Source organism: Gymnoscopelus microlampas (assembly GCF_963454915.1).
Source record: "Gymnoscopelus microlampas genome assembly, chromosome: 10".
Lineage (NCBI taxonomy): Eukaryota > Metazoa > Chordata > Actinopteri > Myctophiformes > Myctophidae > Gymnoscopelus > Gymnoscopelus microlampas.
In genome coordinates this window covers 54,729,790-54,755,877 of record NC_139947.1, presented here as the reverse complement: position 1 = coordinate 54,755,877, position 26,088 = coordinate 54,729,790, and the positions used below count along the sequence as shown (strand labels likewise).

The following is a 26,088-nucleotide window of genomic DNA, read 5'->3' as shown; positions in this document are numbered from 1 at the left end:
GGCCTATTAGTTGCTTCTTTTGGGCTTGTTTTCATAGACCTGGTTGCTTGTTTCTCTCGCAAAACCTGGCAACGCTGGCCTTGTCAACGTTAGACTGTCTGGGATCAGTTAACTTTACAGGTTGCAGATCCGGTCTAGACCGGATATGGCCACGGCCTTTGTACGTGCCTATTTGTTTCCGTAAACTACCGGATACAGTGGGCGGGCTCTACACAGGATTGGCTCACTGAGCAGTAAATAGACCCCCCCCCCCTCACAACTAACCAAACCACACACTCTGGCAGAGACAATTTAAATGAAACATTAAACACTAAACATTGTTGTGGTTAGTCCAGGCTGACACATTAGGATAGTTAGTTTACTTACTAGTTATAGTCAGTGTTGCATTGCTGAATTGGAACATGGTTGCACTCTATTTTAATGACGTGACGCGCACGTGTCTTAACACCTACACTACAGGTCACACAATGGACATTGATATGCATCTATAGGCTCATTCCTATGTTCATTCACCTGGTGTGAGTCAGGAGCCTTTGTAAACTTTGTTGAGGTGTGAATCTAAAGTAGTTTTAAATCTATGTGTGGTCCTGCACGTGCTCCTGGTCAAATAGGTTCTCGCCGTGCAAGGCCGTCCCATGAGTAATGCAACCCTGGTTATAGTTATGTTTAATGTCATTTCATACAAAACTGATTTGTTAAATTTGATGTTGATATTGAAGTTAAGATGAACACATCTGTGGTACACATTGATTTATTGTTCTATATATTATATCAAGTGCTTTATGTGCTTGTAATTTCAAAACAATTGTACAGTACACAAAAAAGTGCTAGACTCTACATATTGTATAACATTGTGTGGCAGATACAAAATACAATCATAGAATTCATAGATAGCTTCATCATAGACAGCACTATCATCAGTGTTGTGTTTGTTTACACATGATCTTCCTATTAATATGTTGGATTCATGTTAGTGAATGTAGCCCCTAGAGGGCAGTAGAGTACAGGGTGACGTCCTGAGTGAGACACATATTTAAGAGGGTTCTGAACAGGCAACTAACAGGTGGGTAATCTGTGGGTCCTCACAACACTGCCGGTAGCGTGTTGTTGAGAGGGAGATGTTCTAGTGCTGACCTGTTAATCTGTAAGCCTGTTTGTTTCTGTATTGTATCCTCGCTTTTACTGTTGTAGTATGTTATATGGTCTACAATGAGAAATGTTTTTATATCGTCAGGTCTGTGACACCTTTGGTGCTCTTGTCGTGCCTGTCCATTGTTTGGGGTGTGGCCTCTTCAGTTACATGTAGGAATTTAAAAGCAAGGATACAATACAGAAACAAACAGGCTTACCGATTAACAGGTCAGCACTAGAACATCCCCCTCTCAACAACACGCTACCGGCAGTGTTGTGAGGACCCACAGATTACCGACCTGTTAGCTGCCTGTTCAGAACCCTCTTAAATATGTGTCTCACTCAGGACGTCACCCTGTACTCTACTACCCTCTAGGGGCTACATTAACATTCATCCATGAACACATTTTCAGACATTTAACTTACACTCTCAATACTTAGTAAACAAGATCTTTGGCTCTGTTCTTGGTCTGCTCTTTGATACACCAAACCTGTTTGCTGAAAACATAGCCGATCTACAAGTTTAGCCTGTAGATCGGCCAAAGTTCCCCCCAGCATAGGGATGCTAGGGTTCAAGTGGTTAATGTAAAAAAAATATATATATAATAAGTTCCTATCACACAAATAGGAACATAGGTAGGCCTACAATGTACATACAAACAGAGCAATTACTGTACCTTTAAAGGTGTTCCCAATTTTGTAAAAGCTTATCCCAAGCTAACCTTTCCTATGTGGATATTTAGGTGGATATTTATTTATAACTGTTTCTGACAGCAAATGCACACTTATTATGTTTTCATAAGTTAGATTTCCCTCAGTTGCTATGTAAACACATCTCTGTGTACACATCATTTATATTACCTTTTAATTGTACATACATTATTTTGTTTTGATTGTATTGTTATTGATCCTCTTTTGCTTCAGCCATGTAAACATGCAGTATGTTTTCTCATGCTAATAAAGCCCTTTGAATTTAATTGACAGGGAGAGAGAGAGAGAGAGAGAGAGAGAGAGAGAGAGAGACACACACGCACACGCACACACACACACACACACACACACACACACACACACACACACACACACACACACACACACACACACACACAGTGTTGCTTTTCAGATTTAGATTTAGGCTATTAGAAAATAGCCGATCTAAAAGCTCACACTTGTAGCTTGTATTCCCCAAATATGGTTGTACATTTTGAAAACTTGAAATGGGACATTCTGCATAATGAGTACTTTTACTTTTGGTACTTTAAGTATATTTTGATGCCAACACTTTTATACTTTTACTAAAGTAAGTAAATTCTGCATGCCAGAATTTTACTTGTAACAGAGTATTTCTACATTGTGGTATTGATACTTTTACTCAAGTAAAACATTTGAGTAGGCCTATTGTCTGTGATTCACTTTACATTATAAATAAAAGCCATTATAATTAAATATATATATATATATATATATATATATATATATATATATATATATATATATATATATATATATATATATATATATATATATGAATGTTATATGTAAAGATTGAGAATCACTGGGTTAACTGAAAAAATACCAAAAGTATTTTTAAACACAATTTAAAGTATAATTACTGCTATAGTAGGCTTCTACAGTATATTGTTTCAATTCAATTCCCCAACAATTACTTTAGCCAGTCAGTCAATAGTTGCTCGGCCCTGCCACCTACTGTCCACCTACTGTATTACACAGTGGGGGACGCCCCTAAAGGAAATACTTTTTAATCATCAGAACTATAGAGCAGACTTCTACTTTATGTTCCTTTCTCTTCTCTTTAATAATCAGAACTATAGAGCAGACTTCTACTTTGTGTTCCTTTCTCTTCTCTTTAATAATCAGAACTATAGTGCAGACTTCTACTTTGTGTTCCTTTCTCTTCTCTTTAATAATCAGAACTATAGTGCAGACTTCTACTTTATGTTCCTTTCTCTTCTCTTTAATAATCAGAACTATAGAGCAGACTTCTACTTTATGTTCCTTTCTCTTCTCTTTAATAATCAGAACTATAGTGCAGACTTCTACTTTGTGTTCCTTTCTCTTCTCTTTAATAATCAGAACTATAGAGCAGACTTCTACTTTATGTTCCTTTCTCTTCTCTTTAATAATCAGAACTATAGTGCAGACTTCTACTTTATGTTCCTTTCTCTTCTCTTTAATAATCAGAACTATAGAGCAGACTTCTACTTTGTGTTCCTTTCTCTTCTCTTTAATAATCAGAACTATAGAGCAGACTTCTACTTTGTGTTCCTTTCTCTTCTCTTTAATAATCAGAACTATAGAGCAGACTTCTACTTTATGTTCCTTTCTCTTCTCTTTAATAATCAGAACTATAGAGCAGACTTCTACTTTATGTTCCTTTCTCTACTCTTTAATAATCAGAACTATAGAGCAGACTTCTACTTTATGTTCCTTTCTCTTCTCTTTAATAATCAGAACTATAGAGCAGACTTCTACTTTGTGTTCCTTTCTCTTCTCTTTAATAATCAGAACTATAGAGCAGACTTCTACTTTATGTTCCTTTCTCTTCTCTTTAATAATCAGAACTATAGAGCAGACTTCTACTTTATGTTCCTTTCTCTTCTCTTTAATAATCAGAACTATAGTGCAGACTTCTACTTTGTGTTCCTTTCTCTTCTCTTTAATAATCAGAACTATAGTGCAGACTTCTACTTTGTGTTCCTTTCTCTTCTCTTGGTCGCTTGTCATCTATCTAAACAAGTCAATACGTTTGTGTTGCAGTGTTGCCATATTTTGTGAGAAATATGCAACCAGCTCTAGGAAAACAAGCAACTACACTACATCACAAGAGCACTTTAAACCTATGCAAGGGCTATTTGAGGGCGATGCGACGCATTGTGAGCTTGTAGATCCGCTATTTTCAAAAACTCTTTCAATAAAATGTGGAATATTTTGAATATTATTGGAAATGGAAGCTAGGCTAAGAGGAGAGGTGACAATTAGGGAGCAGCAGTATGGGTTTATGCCAAGGATTGATTGATTGATTGATTGAATATTTTATATTAGACAGAAATACAAAACAGCATGAGTACAGTCAAACACTTGGTCTAAAGGAATAATGGTTCGCCCTGAGAGTGCTGATGGAGGAGTATAGAGAAGGACAGAAGGAGTTTATCAGAGGTTATCCACATAATATTTATTCTTTATTAAGAACCACTTATAACTTATTAGAAACCACTCTTATTGATGCATTTTAAATGAAACTATGTAGTATTTATGATTGACTGAATGTTAATGCTGATGCTCTTCTGTTTTCAGCCCTCCTTGCTAAACTGACGGCCATGGAAAAGAGACTGACTGCGAGTGAGGAAATGAACCGACAGAATGCAGGTATTATAACCTTTATGTTCTATAATGAACCGACAGAATGCAGGTATTATAACCTTTATGTTCTATAATGAACAGACAGAATGCAGGTATTATAACCTTTATGTTCTATAATGAACAGACAGAATGCAGGTATTATAACCTTTATGTTCTATAATGAACCGACAGAATGCAGGTATTATAACCTTTATGTTCTATAATGAACAGACAGAATGCAGGTATTATAACCTTTATGTTCTATAATGAACAGACAGAATGCAGGTATTATAACCTTTATGTTCTATAATGAACAGACAGAATGCAGGTATTATAACCTTTATGTTCTATAATGAACAGACAGAATGCAGGTATTATAACCTTTATGTTCTATAATGAACAGACAGAATGCAGGTATTATAACCTTTATGTTCTATAATGAACAGACAGAATGCAGGTATTATAACCTTTATGTTCTATAATGAACCGACAGAATGCAGGTATTATAACCTTTATGTTCTATAATGAACAGACAGAATGCAGGTATTATAACCTTTATGTTCTATAATGAACAGACAGAATGCAGGTATTATAACCTTTATGTTCTATAATGAACAGACAGAATGCAGGTATTATAACCTTTATGTTCTATAATGAACAGACAGAATGCAGGTATTATAACCTTTATGTTCTATAATGAACCGACAGAATGCAGGTATTATAACCTTTATGTTCTATAATGAACCGACAGAATACAGGTATTATAACCTTTATGTTCTATAATGAACAGACAGAATGCAGGTATTATAACCTTTATGTTCTATAATGAACAGACAGAATGCAGGTATTATAACCTTTATGTTCTATAATGAACAGACAGAATGCAGGTATTATAACCTTTATGTTCTATAATGAACAGACAGAATGCAGGTATTATAACCTTTATGTTCTATAATGAACAGACAGAATGCAGGTATTATAACCTTTATGTTCTATAATGAACAGACAGAATGCCCGGGCTGGGCTTAATAAATATAGCCTACCTACAAAGGGAATTTAACACTTGCAATATTTATTTTAATACATGTTTTTTTAATACATGCGGGGGGAGGGGAAAAATCTCGCCTGCCCTAAATGTAATTCCTGGGGACGCTACAGTTATATAATATGAATGTTGATAATATTAGTATTGCTAATCATCTTCAATGACACGGTCGGTCAGTCACTTAATAGTCTTAATGTTACCCTGCGGTCTCCTCCCCCTCCTGTTGAGTTGATAGACGATGCAGATCCTATAGTTTTTCATATATGATGAAACACTGTTTTGTTTTTTAATAGTCATGCATATATTTTTCCAGTGCATACGACAGGCCTTGTTGACGGATTTGGAAGAGATTTCGAAGCTCTGGTTCCAAAAATGAACGAACATTTAATGTATAAGATCCATTAAATTAACATTGAAGTGAGTGAGCCAGCTGTGAAAGTGTCCTAAGGGGGCGGGGCTTAGGGGGAGGGGCGGGGCTTAACAAAAGGTGTATTGTTGGTGAACGTTATAGCACAAGAGTAGAGATGCTGGGGTTCAAGTGGATACGTTCAAATCTGTCCTAATGTAAACTGACATTCTCTCAAGTTGTCCTTCTGACATACTGTATCCATAGGCGGGTAATGAAGGCTTGGGTAGGCTAAGCCTTCCCAAATGTTATGCTGGGGATTGTGCAAATCATATATAATATATGTGTGCAGCATTATATAGACCAATTATTAGTCAATCGGTCAATATAGCCTTCTCAATTGTCAGGCTCACCCGCCGCCTATGACTGTATCTTAGGGAGAAATAATTATATTTTTGATATAAATGACATAAATTTAAGGTGCCATAAAGTGACAATGTCATTCATGTCTTATGACATGAATATGAAATATGTAAATATTGAATCAGGCAACATAAAACATGTGTGGGGTGAAACACAAAGCCAGAGTAGACTTTAAAATGACCCCAGAGGTATTTTAACACTTGCTTGACTGAGCTTTCTTGCCTATATACTGGCTGGGTCAAAATTACCCTTCAGTGTGCAAAAGAATGAATGTCTAAAATATGTCATAATCTGGGCTCAAACTTAAACAAAATAGTTTAACATTTGATGTATTTCCTCGTGTTTTGCTTGCTTACTGTAAGTTGATCTGAATTAAGAGTGTCTGCTAAATGCCTAAATTGTAATTTATGTATTTAAATGAAATAGAAACTTGGGTTGCAACTATATTTTATATCTATAAGTATATGACCTCTAGGCCAAATTCAAGTTCAACAGAAATCTCTCCCTCACCCTCATATTTGATTCATAAGCGAATAATTTAAAATTCATATTTTTATGTAAAATCAGATTATTAACTGTAATTACTACTGGTGTTTTAATGAAACTGCATGAGTATTAATGAGTGATTTAATGTTAATATTGTGATGATTTCAGCCAACCTTGCTAAGCTGTCCAGCGTGGAAATGAAGGTGAACAGACACAATGCAGGTATTATAACTTCACATTTAGCAAATATTTAATGTACTATAATACAAGGTTTCTCAAAGTAGGTGCTGTGACACCCTAGGGTGCTGTAACACAAGGCCAGGGGTACCGCAGAATACTTTGATAATATTTGAAATGATCAAAATCACTTCAGTTTAACCATAACCCTCTATACTTGAGATGCTTGGTGCGCTCTTCATCCATCTACACCAAAAATAACAGATCTACAAGCTCAAAACACGTCACAAAGTGACTTGATGTGAGCTTGTAGATCTGCTATTGTTGGTGAACGTTAGCACAAGAGTAGAGATGCTGGGGTTCAAGTGGATATTTTCAATCTGTCCTAATGTAAACTGACATTCTCTCAAGTTGTCCTTGTGACATACTGTATTTTAGGAGAAAATAATTACATTTTTACTTCCCGTAATATGACATAAATTTAAGGTGCCATAAAGTAACAATGTCATTCATGACTTATGACATGAATATGAAATATGTAAATATTGAATCAAGCAACCTAAAAACTGTCTAGGGTGAAACTCAAAAGCCAAAGTAGACTTTAAAATGACCCCAGAAGTGTTTTAACACTTGCTTGACTGAGCTTTCTTGCCGATTAACACATAGTGGCTGGGTCAAAATGACCCTTAAGTGTGAAAAATTACTAATGCCTAAAATCTCTCATAATCTGGGCTCAAACTTAAACAAAATAGTTTAATATTTGATGTATTACCTCGTGCTTTCCTTGCTTACTGTAAGTTGCTCTGAATTAAGAGCATCAGCTAAAAGCCTAAATTGTAATTGATGTATTTAAAATGCTATAACGAAATAGAAACTTGGGTTACAGCCAGATTTTATATCTATAAGTATATGACCTCAAGGCCAAATTCAGGTTCAACTGAAATCTCTCCCTCACCCATATTTGATTCATAAGCGAATATTTTAAAATTCATATTTTTATGTCAAATTACATTAACTGTAATTACTACTAGTGTTTTAATGAAACTGCATGAGTATTCATGAGTGATTTAATGTTAATATTGTGATGATTTCAGCCAACCTTGCTCAGCTGTCCAGCGTGGAAATGAAGGTGAACAGACACAATGCAGGTATTATAACTTCACATTTTGCAAACATTTAATGTACTATAATGCAGGGTTTCTCAAAGTGGGTGCTGTGACACTCTAGGGTGCTGTAACACAAGTCCAGGGGTGCCGTAAAATACTTTGATAATATTTGAACTGATCAAAATCACTTCAGTTTAACCATAACCCTCTATACTTGAGATGCTTGGTGCGCTCTTCATCCATCTACACCAATAATAACAGATCTACAAGCTCAAAACACGTCACAAAGTGACTTGATGTGAGCATGTAGATCTGCTATTGTTGGTGAACGTTATAGCACAAGAGTAGAGATGCTGCGGTTCAAGTGGATATTTTCAATCTGTCCTAATGTAAACTGACATTCTCTCAAGTTGTCCTTGTGACATACTGTATTTTAGGAGAAAATAATTACATTTTTACTTCCCGTAATATAATAATAATAATAAATAATAAAACGTTATTTATATAGCACCTCTCAAAACTGGGTTACAAAGTGCTTCACACAAAAAAACAGCAAAATAAGAAGTACACAAAACAAAAAACAAGATAAAAATTAAAAACTATGCAGAAAACAAAACAGAGATGCACATGACCTAGACTAAGGCTGGGCATTAAAAGCTAATCTTTAGAAGTGGGTTTTAAGGAGGGATTTAAACCGGGGAACAGACTCTGTGAGCCTGATCTCTAGGGGCAGGGCATTCCAAAGGGTAGGGGCTCTGAAAGCGAAGGCCATGCGACCTTTTGCATTTAACAGACCCTTTGGAATGTCCAGGAGTGCTTGGTTGGAGGATCTAAGACTGCGTGTAGGCACATATGGGGGGAGTAGGTCCAAGCTATAGGGTGGGGCAAGACCTAGCCTGGCCTCATGAGTAGTGAGTAGGATTTTGTAATTGATTCTAAATTCAACTGGGAGCCAATGGAGGGATGCCAGAATGGGTGTGATATGATCAAATTTCCTTGTACCAGTTAAGAGACGGGCCGCAGCATTTTGAACCAGCTGAAGGCTGTGGATGGATTTTTTGGAGAGGCAGGTGTAGAGGGAATTACAGTAGTCCAACCGCGAGAAGATGAAGGCATGAACAACTTTTTGTAGGTCTGTGATGGACAGGAATTATTTAATTTTTGCTATATTTCGGAGGTGATAAAATGATGATTGAATGACCTTTTTAACGTGCTGTTGGAAGTTGAGGTCTGGGTCGAAGGTGACACCCAGGTTTCTAACTGTGGCTTTGAGGTTTGGACCTAGTGGGCCGAGGTTGTTTTCAATCTGGGCTCTGGCGAGGGGGGAGCCGAACACCAGAACCTCTGATTTGTTGACATAAATTTAAGGTGCCATAAAGTAACAATGTCATTCATGACTTATGACATGAATATGAAATATGTAAATATTGAATCAAGCAACATAAAAACTGTCTAGGGTGAAACTCAAAAGCCAAAGTAGACTTTAAAATGACCCCAGAAGTGTTTTAACACTTGCTTGACTGAGCTTTCTTTCTGAGCGATTAACACATAGTGGCTGGGTCAAAATGACCCTTAAGTGTGAAAATGTATTAATGCCTAAAATCTCTCATAATCTGGGCTCAAACTTAAACAAAATGGTTTAACATTTGATGTATTACCTCGTGGTTTCCTTGCTTACTGTAAGTTGCTCTGAATTAAGAGCATCAGCTAAAAGCCTAAATTGTATTTATGTATTTAAAATGCTATAACGAAATAAAAACTTGGGTTACAGCCAGATTTTATATCCATAAGTATATGACCTCTAGGATAAATTAGGTTCAACAGATATCTCTCCCTCACCTCACCCATATTTGATTCATAGATTTCAAAAGCTAAGGTTTTTTGTCGACTCAGATTAACTGTAATTACTACTGGTGTTTTATTCTAACTACATGAGTATTAATGAGTGATTTAATGTTAATATTGTGATGATTTCAGCCAACCTTGCTCAACTGTCCAGCCTAGCAATGAGGGTCAACGTAAGTGAAGGTCAAATGGAGCAACTGAACAAACACCAAGCAGGTATTATAACTTCACATTTAGCAAACATGTTATGTACTATAATGCAGGGTTTCTCAAAGTAGGTGCTGTGACACCCTAGGGTGCCGTGACACAAGTCCAGGGGTGCCACAGAATACTTTAATAACATTTGGAATGATCAAAATCACTTCAGTTTAACCACTTTAACCATAACCCTCTAAACTTGAGATGCTTGGTGTGCTCTTTTTCCATCTACACCAAATCTCTTCAACAAAAATAGCAGAACTACAACTCATAACATGTCACAAAGTGACTTGATGTGAGCTTGTAGATCTGCTATTTTTGGTGAACGTCACCATAAGATTAGAAATGCTGAGGTTCAAGTGGATATTTTCAAATCGGTCCTAATGGAAACTGACATTCTCTCACGTTGTCCTTCTGACATACTGTATCCTTAGGCGGGTAATGAAGGCTTGGGTAGGCTAAGCCTTCCCAAATGTTATGCTGGGGATTGTGCAAATCATATATAATATATGTGGGCAGCATTATATAGACCAATTATTGGTCAATTGGTCCATATAGCCTTCCCAATTGTCAGGCTCACCCGCCGCCTATGTATCTTAGGGGGAAAGAATTATATGTTTGATATAAATGACATAAATTTAAGGTGCCATAAAGTAACAATGTCATTCATGTCTTATGACATGAATATGAAATTTGTAAATATTGAATAAAGCAACATAAAACATGTGTGGGGTGAAACATAAAGCCAGAGTAGACTTTAAAATGACCCCAGAGGTATTTTAACACTTGCTAGACTGAGCTTTCTTGCCTATCTACTAGCTGGGTCAAAATGACTCTTCAGTGCGCAAAAGAATGAATGTCTAAAATATGTCATAATCTGGGCTCAAACTTAAACAAAATAGTTTAACATTTGATGTATTACCTCGTGTTTTCCTTGCTTACTGTAAGTTGCTCTGAATTAAGAGCATCTGCTAAAAGCCTAAATTGTAATTGATGTATTTAAAATGCTATAACCAAATAAAAACTTGGGTTGCAACCAGATTTTATATCCATAAGTATATGACCTCAAGGCCAAATTCAGGTTCAACAGAAATCTCTCCCTCACCCATATTTGATTCATAAGCGAATATTCTAAAATTCATATTTTTATGTCAGATCAGATTAACTGTAATTACTGGTGGTGTTTTAATGAAACTGCATGAGTATTAATGAGTGATTTAATGTTAATATTGTGATGATTTCAGCCAACCTTGCTAAGCTGTCCAGCGTAGATATGAGGGTCAATGTAAGTGAAGGTCAAATGGAGCAACTGAACAAACACAATGCAGGTATTATAACTTCACATTTAGCAAACATTGTATGTACTATAATGGAGGGTTTCTCAAAGTGTGTGCTTTGACACCTCAGGGTGCTGTAACACAAGTCCAGGGGTGCCGCAAAATACTTTGATAATATTTGAACTGATCAAAATCACTTCAGTTTAACCATAACCCTCTATACTTGAGATGCTTGGTGCGCTCTTCCATCTACACCAAAAAATAACAGATCTACAAGCTCAAAACACGTCACAAAGTGACTTGATGTGAGCATGTAGATCTGCTATTGTTGGTGAACGTTATCGCACAAGAGTAGAGATGCTGGGGTTCAAGTGGATATTTTCAATCTGTCCTAATTGGAAACTGACATTCTCTCAAGTTGTCCTTGTGACATACTGTATTTTAGGAGGAAATAATTACATTTTTACTTCCCGTAATATGACATAAATTTAAGATGCCATAAAGTAACAATGTCATTCATGACTTATGACATGAATATGAAATATGTAAATATTGAATCAAGCAACCTAAAAACTGTCTGGGGTGAAACTCAAAAGCCAAAGTATACTTTAAAATGACCCCAGAAGTGTTTTAACACTTGCTTGACTGAGCTTTCTTGCCGATTAACACATAGTGGCTGGGTCAAAATGACCCTTAAGTGTGAACAATTATTAATGCCTAAAATCTCTCATAATCTGGACTCAAACTTAAACAAAATGGTTTAACATTTGATGTATTACCTCGTGGTTTCCTTGCTTACTGTAAGTTGATCTGAATTAAGTATCATTCATAGTCGGACGTAAGGATACGTAACGAGCGCCGGCGCTCCTTGCGTTGTCGTTTTTTACTCCCCCTCCGTCATTTACGGCTCCCGTTTTTCCGTCCGTTCAGTCGACATTCACCGTCAGGCCGACGCACGTTCGCTACGTTTTGCCTAACCTCGGTCCCAGCCTCACTTATCTGCGAAAAGAAGAGCGTTTTGCCTGTTGTACCACTGGGCTACAATGCTAGTTTCATAGCATTGTAACCTGTTGCCAGACTTTGTGAGATAAATAAGTAACCAGGTCTATGAAAACAAGCCCGTGGTGGAAAAAGTACTCAAATGTTTTACTTAAGTAAAAGTATCACTACTCCAATGCAGAAGTACTCTGTTACAAGTAAAAGTTTGGAATTAAAAATGTACTTGAGTAAAAGTACAAAAGTATTGGTATCAGAATGTACTTAAAGTATCAAAAGTAAAAGTACAAAAATGTTTGTAAATAGCAGATCTACAAGCTACGAGCTTGTAGATCGGCTATTTTCAAATAGCTTATGTATAAAATAGGGCTAAAGTGGTTAATGTATGTTTCATAATATCATCATTTATATCTGAAAAGTAACTAGTAACTAAAGTTTTCAAATAATTGTAGTGGAGTAAAAGTACAATATTTGCCTCTGAGATGTAGTGGAGTAAAAGTAAAAGTATTGGAAATACTCAAGTAAAGTACAATTACCTCAACATTTACTTAAGTACAGTACTTAAGTAAACTAGAAGCTCGCCCCCGCTACGCGGGGGCTCGCGTCTAGCCCGCGGCCACGCCCACGTTGCGCCCGCGGCCACTTGGCAACTCATATAAGTGGCGTAGCGTCATGAGGGTCAGTGGGGCCGTGGCTCGGTCAGTGAAGACCCTGTAGTGCGGATGATATGTGGCATAGAGGGGCAGATTGTAAATCCCCAGAGGAAACATCCGTGGGCTACCATTGGTTCAGCGATGTGTGCGGTCGCCCTGCGGCCCCTCCTCCTCCACCAATGTGCAGTATTGAGAGCCCTGACGTCACAACAATTGGAGCGATGGGCACTGCACTGTGGTTGGTTAGGGTACACCTAGGGCCCAGGTAGAAGCCAGTTAAAGCCTGAATGGGCAAACCCAGTTAGGACCCGCCTTGGTCCCACATAAACATGGGTAGTTGGGGCCCACCTAAGGGCCAGGTAGAAGCTACTTATAGCCTGCATGGGCATCGCAGTTGGGACTGAAGTGGATGCCGCTGACATTGCTGACATGGGGTCCATATGGTTTAGCCCACCTTGAAACCATATGGGAACTACGCTGGCATGCTGGCTGTAATGCAAACGCTGCATCATACCTGCAGTGTGTAGTTTGATGTTGTGTGTGTAGCAGATATACCTGCAGTGTGTAGATCAATGTCCATATGAAAGTCAATGCCCAGCAGTGTTTTTTTTCCCCAGCAGAGTTTCTAGTGTCTCTGTGTCTCTCTGGAAGAGGTTGCACATGAACTCTGCAGCCGCACTGAGGCGCTCCAACACAAACACTCTGACATTAAGCTGCTTCACACAACAAACATCAGCACCACGCTGCTGTTTGTCCAAAAGACACAATATCTCCTCTCCCACCGACGTCATGTGTTCATTTATCGGCAGGCGTACAGACTCCTTTTGACACATTTTACCTCGTTTATCCAGCTCTCACTGACTCTCCACATCGGGCTGTTATTTTGCTGCGATCAAGTCAACGATGTGAGAGATTAGCTATCACAGACGGACGGACAGGGGGTGAAACATAGTCTTGTGCCATGCCTTTCGGCCTGGCGGAGACAATAAAAAAACGAAAGTAAAGGAAATGGCCATTTCTGCAACAGAAGTAGTCAACAAACTATACTATGAAAACATGGGCCACATTGGCAAAGAATGTAAGAAAGAGGCAATCATGTAGAAAATAGCCGATCTACAAGCTTACAAAGCCTCTCAACGTGAGGCGTTTCGAGCTTGTAGATCGGCTATTTTCACAATATTGACTTGTGGAACGGAGTCAAACAGAATGGGGGGGTCCCAGATCAAGTACGTGTATTTGGGGGGGGGGGGGGGGGGGGGGGGGGGCGACGTGAAAGGGTTGATAAGCACTGCTCTAATCGGAGCGAAATTATCTGAAATTACTACATGACCATAATGCAGCCTAACATGCGTTGCACGGGGCGGTCCTGCCATTACGTTAGTTACTGTAGTTGCTGTGGAGCTACATAGTTCTCCAGAAGACACACACAAACATACACCATCTACAATGGACGAACTGAGCAGCAATATTGACATTCACCACACGAACGTGCATTGTTGACAAAGTGATTGCACAGCCGCTGCAGGCATGACAACCACGTACATCACAGCGCCCTGTCCGTCGTGCTGCAACTGCCTGTGATGGCTACAGCAGTAACAGCAAGCTGTCTGCGATGCCATTGTCTGGAGACTGCTCTTAGCGTGACACGACCAATGAGAGTGAGCGCTGTAGTTGTTGCTAAGATACGGTGGCGTCTCTGCCCCATAGCTTGTAGATCTCTCACACATGATTGGCGTAGGCTGCGTTGCCAGGTCTGACTTTGTGTCTAAGCAATGGTCGGCTTATTTTTGCGCGCCTTTGGGCTCGTTTGCATTGTGCGCACGGCAGCGCTTGTTTAGCGTACGTCAGCGCGACGTGGCAACGGACGTGGCAACGTGAAAGGTGATTGGCTGGTGAAAAGAAACACCCGGACGTGAATTTGGAATCGGCGAAGTGATTTGCATAAGTATTGGAGCATAATGCGTTTGATATTAATTGTACATCCTGCAAGTACAGTGATGGGATGCGAAGCAGCTGGTTTTACAGGCAGAATATTGAGGAATTTTGGGGGAAAATGTGGAGTTAGTTGGGCCATGTGTCTGCTTGGCCATTGAGCACATACACTCGTGTACACTCCATGAGTGTGGCCGCCAATTATGGTAGCAAGATGTACTTAGTTACTTTACACCACTGCATATGAAAATAGCAGATCTACAATATATATTAGAGAATTAAATAATAATTGGCCCAAATAAGCAACTACACTTTAGAAACAAGCCCAAATAAAACCGCAACCACCAATAAAAAATTGCTTGTTTGTTTACAGGCAACTATACAGAAAAATAAGCCCAAAGTCGCTTATAATAAGCAGACATGGCAACATTGGGTACGTGCAATCTCTCTCTCCTGAGCGACCATGCATGTGTCCGTAAAGAACGGACGGAATCCTTCACCGCCTGACGCACGTTAAAGACCCATCTAGGGACTTTGAACGGGCCTTTAAGAGCATCTGCTAAAAGCCTAAATTGTAATTTATGTATTTAAAATGCTATAACGAAATAAAAACTTGGGTTACAGCCAGATTTTATATCCATAAGTATATGACCTCTAGGCCAAATTCAGGTTAAACTGAAATCTCTCCCTCACCCATATTTGATTCATAAGCGAATATTTTAAAATTCATATTTTTATGTCAAATCAGATTAACTGTAATTACTGGTGGTGTTTTAATGAAACTGCATGAGTATTAATGAGTGATTTAATGTTAATATTGTGATGATTTCAGCCAACCTTGCTCAGCTGTCCAGCGTGGAAATGAAGGTGAACAGACACAATGCAGGTATTATAACTTCACATTTAGCAAACATTGTATGTACTATAATACAAGGTTTCTCAAAGTAGGTGCTGTGACACCCTAGGGTGCTGTAACACAAGGCCAGGGGTACCGCAGAATACTTTGATAATATTTGAACTGATTAAAATCACTTCAGTTTAACCATAACCCTCTATACTTGAGATGCTTGGTGCGCTCTTCATCCATCTACACCAAAAATAACAAATCTACAAGCTCAAAACACGTCACAAAGTGACTTGATGTGAGCATGTAGATCTGCTATTGTTGGTGAACGTCAGCACAAGAGTAGAGATGCTGGGGTTCAAGTGGATATTTTCAGTCTGTCCTAATGTAAACTGACATTCTCTCAAGTTGTCCTTGTGACATACTGTATCTTAGGAGGAAAGAATTAAATGTCCCGTAATGTGACATGAATGTCTTATGACATGAATATGAAATATGTAAATGTTGAATTAAGCAACATAAAAAATGTCTGGAGTGAAACAGAAAAGCCAAAGTAGACTTTAAAATGACCCAGAAGTGTTTTAACACTTGCTTGACTGAGGTTTTTTTGCCTACTTACACAAAATGGCTGGGTCAAAATGACCCTTCAGTGTGAAAAATATTTAAAGCCTAAAATCTCTCATAATCTGGGCTCAAACTTAAACAAAATAGTTTAATATTTGATGTATTACCTCGTGTTTTCCTTGCTTACTGTAAGTTGCTCTGACTGAAGAGCATCTGCTAAAAGCCTAAATTGTAAATTGTATTTATGTATTTAAAATGCTATAAAAAAAATAAGTATACTGTATGACCTCTAGGATAAATTCAGGTTCAACAGAAATCTCTCCCTCACCAATATTTGATTCATATAATTCAAAAGTTTTAAAATTCATACTTTTATGTCAAATTACATTAACTGTAAACACTGCTGGTGTTTTAATCAACCTGCATGAGTATTAATGAGTGATTTAATGTTAATATTGTGATGATTTCAGCCAACCTTGCTAAGCTGTCCAGCGTGGAAATGAAGGTGAACAGACACAATGCAGGTATTATAACTTCACATTTAGCAAACATTTAATGTACTATAATGCAGGGTTTCTCAAAGTGGGTGCTGTGACACCCTAGGGTGTCACAAGGCCAGGGGTGCAGCAGAATACTTTGATAATATTTGGAAATGATCAAAATAACTTCAGTTTAACCACTTTAACCATAACCCTCTATACTTGATTTGCTTGATGCGCTCTTTTTCCATCTACACCAAATCTCTTCAACAAAAATAGCAGATCTACAAGTTCCTAACACATCAAAAATCATGCGATGTGAGCTTAGAGATCGTCTATGTTTGGTGAATGTTACCACGAGATTAGAGATGCTGGGATGTGTGGCTGTTGATTCTGATTGTCTCAAGGCAACCCCAGTATTGTTCTTGCACACAATGTCACAAACATAACATCCAGACTTGTGAGGTGCACCGTTAACCAATACGCACCAAACATGGAACAAACATTGTTCAGGGGTCTGCCATGAAAATAGTCACACAAAAAAAAAACATTGAAAACAATATGGGAACTAAATCACCAATAGAACTGGATTTGAAGGCCTGACAATGTAATCATATAGAAACACAAAACGTTACTGCACTACTCCCACAGTTTTTGTGGCACACATATGCATTCTTGTCTAATACTGTGCATTAAGCCATTCTCTTTGTGTGACTTTGTCACACCTATGTGTGATCGGTCACTTTTGTGACTGTTTGTGTGTGTGTGTGTGTGTGTGTGTGTGTGTGTGTGTGTGTGTGTGTGTGTGTGTGTGTGTGTGTGTGTGTGTGTGTGTGTGTGTGTGTGTGTGTGTGTGTGTGTGTCTGTGTGAGAAAATGCATGGCCCACTCATGCATTAAAAGGACAATATCAGTCACCAGAAGCAGGGACGTGTTTTCAATGATTTTAACATGGTTAAAATGGAGTTTTAAATTCAATAGGTTCATATAGGATAATATATAATCTGGGCTCAAATTTAAGCAAAATAGATAAACGTTTGATGTATTACCTCGTGGTTTCCTTGCACTGAAAGTCGCTCTGCATTTACAACGTCTGCTAAATGCCTACATTGTAAATTGTAAATATGTATTTAAAATGCTATGACGAAATACAAACTTTGTTTAGAGACAGATTTGATTAAAATAGGTATATGACCTCTAGGCTAAATTTAGGTTGAACAGAAATCTCTCCCTCACCCATATTTGATTCATGGAATTCAAAAGCAAATGTTTTAAAATTAGTATGTTTTATGTCAAATCATATGAACTATAAACACTACTGTGTCTTAATATAAATGCATTAGTATTATATTTAATGTTAAAACATATTTTTATGATTCCAGCCAACCATGCTCGGCTGTCCAGAGTAGAAACGAGGATGGAGGAACTGAACAAAAACAATACAGGTATTATAACTTCACATTTAGCAAACAGTTTATGTTCTATAATGAATATGTGTGTATGTGTGTGTGTGTAAAAAAAAGTGCTGCAGCACACTATGCACGTGTGCGTAACACACACACACACACACACACACACACACACACACACACACACACACACACACACACACACACACACACACACACACACACACACACACACACACACACACACACACACACAGATCATGTTAAATACTACTGCTAACTACTTAAGCTCTGTTTTTTAAGGAAATAATTCAAAGAAGTATGGGGAACTAAATCAAAATTGTAGAACTGTATCTGAATCGGCCTTAAAATGTAGTTAACCCAAAACTTTACTGCACTACTACTAGCAAATATTTCATGCTCTATAATGAATACAATGTGTGTGTGTGTGCTTGCGTGCGTGTATCTGTGAGTGCTTGTGTGTAAAAAAGAAGACTTGCGCGCGCACGCACACACACACACACACACCACCTGATTCGGATGCTATCAATGCATTGAATGGGACATTATCACCTTTTATTAGACCATTGAATGGGCGAAGTAGGCGACCTACTTACCTACCCGCGATTTATCAGACCATTCATTGGGTGTTATCCAGACATACTGACCTACCAACGGAGATGACTTAAATAGTTCAGTTTCGGTTTTGGTTTTGGTTGTTTTGGTTTCGGACCAGGACGGAGGCGCGCAGTCTCAGGCGAGCGTCCCTACTCAGCGCCGTTGGAGTTATGTACCAATAGGCACAGAACCGTAAATATTGTTGTGGGGACTGCTCCGCCTCCAAAGTAGGTCAGTAGCTCCTGATTACGCCCAATGAATGGTCTGACAAATCGCGGGTAGGTCCGTGTATCGCCTACTCGTCACCTACTCGCCCATTCAATGGTCTGATAAAACGTGATAATCTCCCATTCAATGCATTGACAGCATTCGAAGCCGGTGCACACACACACACACACACACACACACACACACACACACACACACACACACACACACACACACACACACACACACACACACACACACACACACACACACACACACAGTTTTACTTGATATGCTTGGTGCGCTCTTTTTCCATCTACACCAAATCTCTTCAACAAGAATAACAGAACTACAACTCATAACATGTCACAAAGTGACTTGATGTGAGCTTGTAGATCTGCTATTTTTGGTGAACGTCACCACAAGAGTAGAGATGCTGGGGTTCAAGTGGATATTTTCAAATCTAATGTAATCTAATGTAAACTGACATTCTCTCAAGTTGTCCTTGTGACATACTGTATCCTTAGGTGGGTAATGAAGGCTTGGGTAGGCTAAGGCTTCCCAAATGTTATGCTGGGGATTGTGCAAATCATATATAATATATGTGTGCAGCATTATATAGACCAATTATTGGTCAATTGGTCCATATAGCCTTCCCAATTGTCAGGCTCACCCGCCGCCTATGTATCTTAGGGGGAAAGAATTATATGTTTGATATAAATGACATAAATTTAAGGTGCCATAAAGTAACAATGTCATTCATGTCTTATGACATGAATATGAAATTTGTAAATATTGAATAAAGCAACATAAAACATGTGTGGGGTGAAACATAAAGCCAGAGTAGACTTTAAAATGACCCCAGAGGTATTTTAACACTTGCTAGACTGAGCTTTCTTGCCTATCTACTAGCTGGGTCAAAATGACTCTTCAGTGCGCAAAAGAATGAATGTCTAAAATATGTCATAATCTGGGCTCAAACTTAAACAAAATAGTTTAACATTTGATGTATTACCTCGTGTTTTCCTTGCTTACTGTAAGTTGCTCTGAATTAAGAGCATCTGCTAAAAGCCTAAATTGTAAATTGTATTTATGTATTTAACATGCTATAAAAAAAATAAAAACTTTGTTTACAGACAGATTTTATTAAAATAAGTATATGACCTCTAGGATAAATTCAGGTTCAACAGAAATCTCTACCTCATCAATATTTGATTCATAGAATTCAAAAGTTTTAGAATTCATACTTTTATGTCAAATTACATTAACTGTAATTACTACTGGTGTTTTAATCAACCTGCATGAGTATTAATGAGTGATTTAATGTTAATATTGTGATGATTTCAGCCAACCTTGCTCAGCTGTCCAGCGTGGAAATGAAGGTGAACAGACACAATGCAGGTATTATAACTTCACATTTAGCAAACATTTAATGTACTATAATGCAGGGTTTCTCAAAGTGGGTGCTGTGACACCCTAGGGTGTCACAAGGCCAGGGGTGCAGCAGAATACTTTGATAATATTTGGAAATGATAAAAATCACTTCAGTTTAACCAGTTTAACCATAACCCTCTATACTTGATGCGATCTTTTTCAATCTACACCAAAGCTCTTCAAAAAAAATAGCAGATCTACAAGTTCCTAACATGTCAAAAGTCACGCGATGTGAGCTTATAGATCGGCGATCTATTGGTGAATGTTACTACGAGATTAGAGATGCTGAGGTTTAAGTGAATATATTCAATCTGTCCTAATGGAAACTGACATTCTCTGAAGTTGTCCTTGTGACATACTGTATCTTAGGAGGAAATAATTACATTTTTACGTCTCATAATGTGACATAAAGTTAAGTTACCATAAAGTAACAATGTCATTCATGTCTTATGAGATGAATATGAATTATGTAAATGTTGAATCAAGCAACATAAAAACTGTCTGGAGTGAAACACAAAAGCCAGAGTAGACTTTGACCCAGAAGTGTTTTAACAATTACTTGATTGAGCTTTCTTGCCTACTAACACCTACTGTTTGGGTCAAAATTACCCTTAAGTGTGAACACGAATGTATGCCTAAAATCTATCTTCATCTGGGCTCAAACCAGCAGATTTTATTAAAATAAGTTCACGGTCTCCAGGCTAAATTCAGGTTCAACAGAAATCTCTCCCTCAGCCATATTTGATTCATAGTAATATCAAATATTTTTTATAAATCAGATTAACTGTAAACAGTGCTGGTGTTTTAATCAAACTGCTTGCATATTAATGAGTGATTTAATGTAATGTATTGTGATGATTTCAGCCAACCTTGCTCAGCTGTCCAGCGTAGACATGAGGTTGAATCTAACTGAGGGTCGAGTGGAGGAAGTGAACAGACACAATGAAGGTATTGTACTTTCATTGTTAGAAAACTCATGTTGAAAACTCTGACAATACATACTGAATAGTGTGGCTGTTGATTCTGATTGTCTCTAGGCAACCCCAGTATTGTTCTTACACACAATGTCACAAACATAACATAAGTCAAATTAACAACTACTCAAACTACTGAAATTCAAAGTTATTAAATCAAACTGCATGAGTATTAATGAGTGATTTAATGTTGTAATTATTTCAGATCAGCTGTCCATCGTTGAGATGAGGCTGAATGTAAGTGACCATCGAGTGGAGAACGTGAGCAGACTCATAACAGGTATTATAACTATTAGCACTTTTAGAAAACATGTCATGTTATCCCTAGTTAAAAGTTCCAAAGAGCAATGATGTGTCAAAGTTAGAAGGCAGCCTGCTGTCATACAGATGAAGTGTTAACTGGTCTAAACTGGTTAGAAGGCCTGCTGTCATACAGATGAAGTGTTAACTGGTCTAAACTGGTTAGAAGGCCTGCTGTCATACAGATGAAGTGTTAACTGGTCTAAACTGGTTAGAAGGCAGCCTGCTGTCATACATATGAAGTGTTAACTGGTCTAAACTGGTTAGAAGGCAGCCTGCTGTCATACAGATGAAGTGTTAACTGGTCTAAACTGGTTAGAAGGCCTGCTGTCATACAGATGAAGTGTTAACTGGTCTAAACTGGTTAGAAGGCAGCCTGCTGTCATACAGATGAAGTGGTAACTGGTTCTTGAATGCGCTCGACCGTAAGCCGCGCTTTCACGACCCTTCCGGTCAGGTGCGGTGTTTATTTTATTATTATTATTATTATTGTTATCCATGCGTTATCAGCTCTTACATCTGTTATTTTATAAGTATAATGACTTTCCAATCCAAAACTAAAGTGAAGCGTGGAGTGTAACTCTGCATTAGTTTCCATACACTACAACTAGACCAGTGGTTCTCAATCTTTTTCATGTCAAGGACCCTCAAAATGATATGTATTTGGCAAAATATATTTTGTCCCAGGGACCTCCAGAAGCAAAGATTTGAGTTACAAATGTTTACTTAAATTTTTTTTTATATATATATATATATATATATATATATAAATCTCGATTTTTCAAAAATAGCAGATTTACAAGCTCATAGCGCGGCACTCTGTGCTGGGGACTCCCTGGTACCCCCCTGAAGGACCCCTGGGGGTCCCCAATTTGAAGACCAATGGACTAGACAATACCACTAGATAGCAAATATTCTATGTTGTTGATATTACTTTGTCTTGTTTTTTATTATTATTAATAGTATAACATGTGGCTGAATTTGACCGAAAACAAGTAATTTATTTTTTGGGGGCATTTTAGTTTAGTATTAGTTCATGAAAACAGAGAATCATGGCTACACATTTAAATATTGGTTGTGCAGTTTGACTCACCAGTTTTAGAGTCAATAAATGTGTTCTACAATTCTTGGAGCTGAGAAAACAGCCTTCTCTAGAAATGTAGTGGAGTCAAAAGAACAATATTTGTCTTTGCATTGTTGTGGAGTGAAAGTTATAAACACTCTTAGGAGTCCTAAAATCTGAATTACTTGAGCAAAAGTGGAAATAGTAATAAAAATGTCAGATCTACAAGCTGCTATTAGCTGCTATAAGCTGCTATAGTTGATCTACATGACACAAAAAGTATGAGAATATTAATCCGATACGTCAGTATTGGATTAGACTGAAAGAACGAGGCCAATCGATGGTCTTGAAGGGCGGGTCCAAACCCAGCCGCCCGGATTCGTGCGTCGCTTCCTATTGCTTCACCAATCTATGAGTAAGAGTATAAGATATGCTTTCATAGTAATATAAATAATATGATCATTAACAGTATAATATATGCTTTTATAATCATATAATAATGTGATAATGCTCCTGTGTTGACAGACCAACCAAAGGTGGCCTTCTCTGCTTATTATCTGCGTTCTGGATCTATTGGATATAGTTCTGCTACAACTCTGGTTTATCAGAGAGTTCACTCTAACATCGGCAACGCCTACAGTACATCTACAGGTAGGTGATGATTAAGTTAATTATGTTAATTAACTTTACATTAAAGTGTTCTGTTAAAAGGTTAAATAGCTCTATATTGTGATAGTAATCATTGCTATAGTGTGTTTGTTCAGTAACAGTGTTAAATAGCTCTATATTGTGATAGTAATCATTGTTTGTTCAGTAACAGTGTTAAATAGCTCTATATTGTGATAGTAATCATTATAGAGTGTTTGTTCAGTAACAGTGTTAAATAGCTCTATATTGTGATAATAATCATTGCTATAGTGTTTGTTCAGTAACAGTGTTAAATAGCTCTATATTGTGATAGTAATCATTGTTTGTTCAGTAACAGGGGTCTCCTCATCTCTCCAGCTCTTTAATAAACTGAAAATACATTTTCAAGTTTGATGATTATTACTATCTCAATATAGAGCTATTTAACGCTTATGTTAACAAAAACATATCACTTACCCTTTAAGTGATTACATTAATTATGTTAATGAGCTTTACATTAAGTGATTAAAGGGATAATTCACTATCAAACATGTTTGGGGTCATTTTAACGTCTACTTGGGCTTTTGTGAAAACCACAGATAGTTTTAAGTTGCTTGATTAAAAAAAAATCTGGGAAAATTAAAGAATAAAATAATAATGAAAAACTAAAATAAAACCAAGGACTGGTGTTTTCAATGAGTCAAACAGGTTTAAAATGGAGTTTGAAGTTACAATGGGTTTGTACTGTAGGAAGGGGGCGTGTCTGGTAAATTACGTTAAAATGAGCCCAAACATGTTTGAAGGTGAAATATCCAGTTAATTATGTTAATGTGCTTTACACAATCAATTATCTCTCACCAACTAATGATACAACTTACATCTCTGTGAAAACATCAGTAACAGCATGTGAAGGGTTAACTCTGCTGTGTCATTACAGGCTAAAATGTTCAAACACTTCAAAAATATCACATTTACAACATTTACAACATGTTGCTTTGTGGCCCGTTGTGAGCTTGTAGATCAGATTTATTAGAACACTTTTTCCTTTAAAAAAATATAGAGCTTAAAGGAATAGTTCGCCCAAAAATGACTATCAATTACACCATGAAGCCTTGAATACAGTTTTTAGTTTTTGTCTCATTCCTGAGACAATAATTTGATGAGCGGTTTGGTGTATCCGGTAGGAGACTCAAAGAGACTCCTTTGTGTCTCCTACCCAAATTAATAAATTATTGTCTGAGGAATGAGACAATACTTTGATGGTAGACGTAATTTGACCAGGTAGACGTTAAAATGACTCCAAACATGTTTAAGTGTATTATCCCTTTATGTAAAGCTCATTAACATGAGCAATTGATAGAAAATAAGTACTTTTTTTGGGTGAACTACTCCTTTAAGTAGTTAACAGTGTTAACATGATCCGTGTGTGTGTGTGTGTGTGTGTGTGTGTGTGTGTGTGTGTGTGTGTGTGTGTGTGTGTGTGTGTGTGTGTGTGTGTGTGTGTGTGTGTGTGTGTGTGTGTGTGTGTGTGTGTGTGTGTGTGTGTGTGTGCGCGCGCGCGCGTGCGTGCGTGCATGTGCGTGTGCACGTGTGCGTTCCAGGTCAGTTCTCCGCACCTGTGAAAGGAGTTTATCAGTTCAGATTCACTGCAGGCGGCCATGATGCATCAAAGTATGTGCAGGTCTACATGTATAAAAATAATCAGCTGCTCATTAATAACTATGGATACAATACTCAAGGAACTGGGTTAGAATACGTGTCTAATGGAATGATCATAGAGCTGGAGCAGAGAGACAGAGTATACATGAAGATGCCTGGTGGTGGTAACAGGCTCTATGATAACTCAGGCAATCACAACACATTCAGTGGTTTTCTGCTCTATTCTCTGTAACTCTGCTACCGACACTGCTGGAAACTCACTGAGTACATTTACTCAAATACTCTACTTGAGTACAATTTAGAGATACTTTTACTTGACTTCATTATGTCCCCTTCTCAATACTTCATGTCAGTGTTTCTCAAAGTGGGGTCCGGGGGTCCTTCGGGGGGTCCCCAGCTAAACGTGTTAATATAGGAAGACAAAGTAAATACATAAAGCATTTAAACCAGTATGTTACGATGATCTACAAGCTCACACTGGTGTGTTGTGAGCCTGTAGATCTGCTGTTTAAAAATACATACATTGGAAAGTCTTGAAACATGAGGAATAATTTAGAAAATACCAAATACCAAATCTACTCTCATGGAGGTCCCAGATGGGGGTCTGCAGATAAACACATATTGATTTGGGGTCCATTACATCTCAGAGGCGATACTTTTTACTCCATTACAATTATTTGATTACTTTAAGGTGTAGATTTAGATTACTAAAACAAAACATATATTTTAAGCACAATGTTATACTTCAACTCTTCCAAAATAGCAGATCTACAAGCTCACAACGTCCTGCAATGCATCACATTATGAGCTTGTAGATCTGCTATTATTCTAAGACAAATATAAAAAGGTTAAATAGGCCCTTCTGCATAAAGAGTACTGTAAGTATGTTTTAATGACAATACTTTTGTACTTTTACAGACCTTTTACTTGTAATAG

At 37.7% G+C, this 26,088-nt stretch overlaps 1 protein-coding gene and 1 long non-coding RNA gene across 2 annotated transcripts in view; both read left to right on the top strand.

Moving 5' to 3' along the window:
* Window positions 1-21,613, top strand: part of LOC311054307 (uncharacterized protein) — a gene marked incomplete at both ends in the record, with an annotated part of 85,727 nt that extends 64,114 nt beyond the window's left edge. Inside the window, 2 exons of the mRNA XM_084070181.1 lie at window positions 21,394-21,477; window positions 21,567-21,613. Coding sequence (XP_083926307.1) covers window positions 21,394-21,477; window positions 21,567-21,613 — 131 coding nt within the window. The remainder of the gene's footprint in view (window positions 1-21,393; window positions 21,478-21,566) is intronic.
* A 132-nt stretch (window positions 21,614-21,745) lies between these two features.
* LOC311053182 lies at window positions 21,746-25,798 on the top strand. Its single transcript, XR_014601622.1, has 3 exons — window positions 21,746-21,783; window positions 23,392-23,517; window positions 25,095-25,798. It is a non-coding gene; the product is annotated as an uncharacterized lncRNA (long non-coding RNA).
* The last annotated feature ends 290 nt before the right edge of the window (window positions 25,799-26,088 follow it).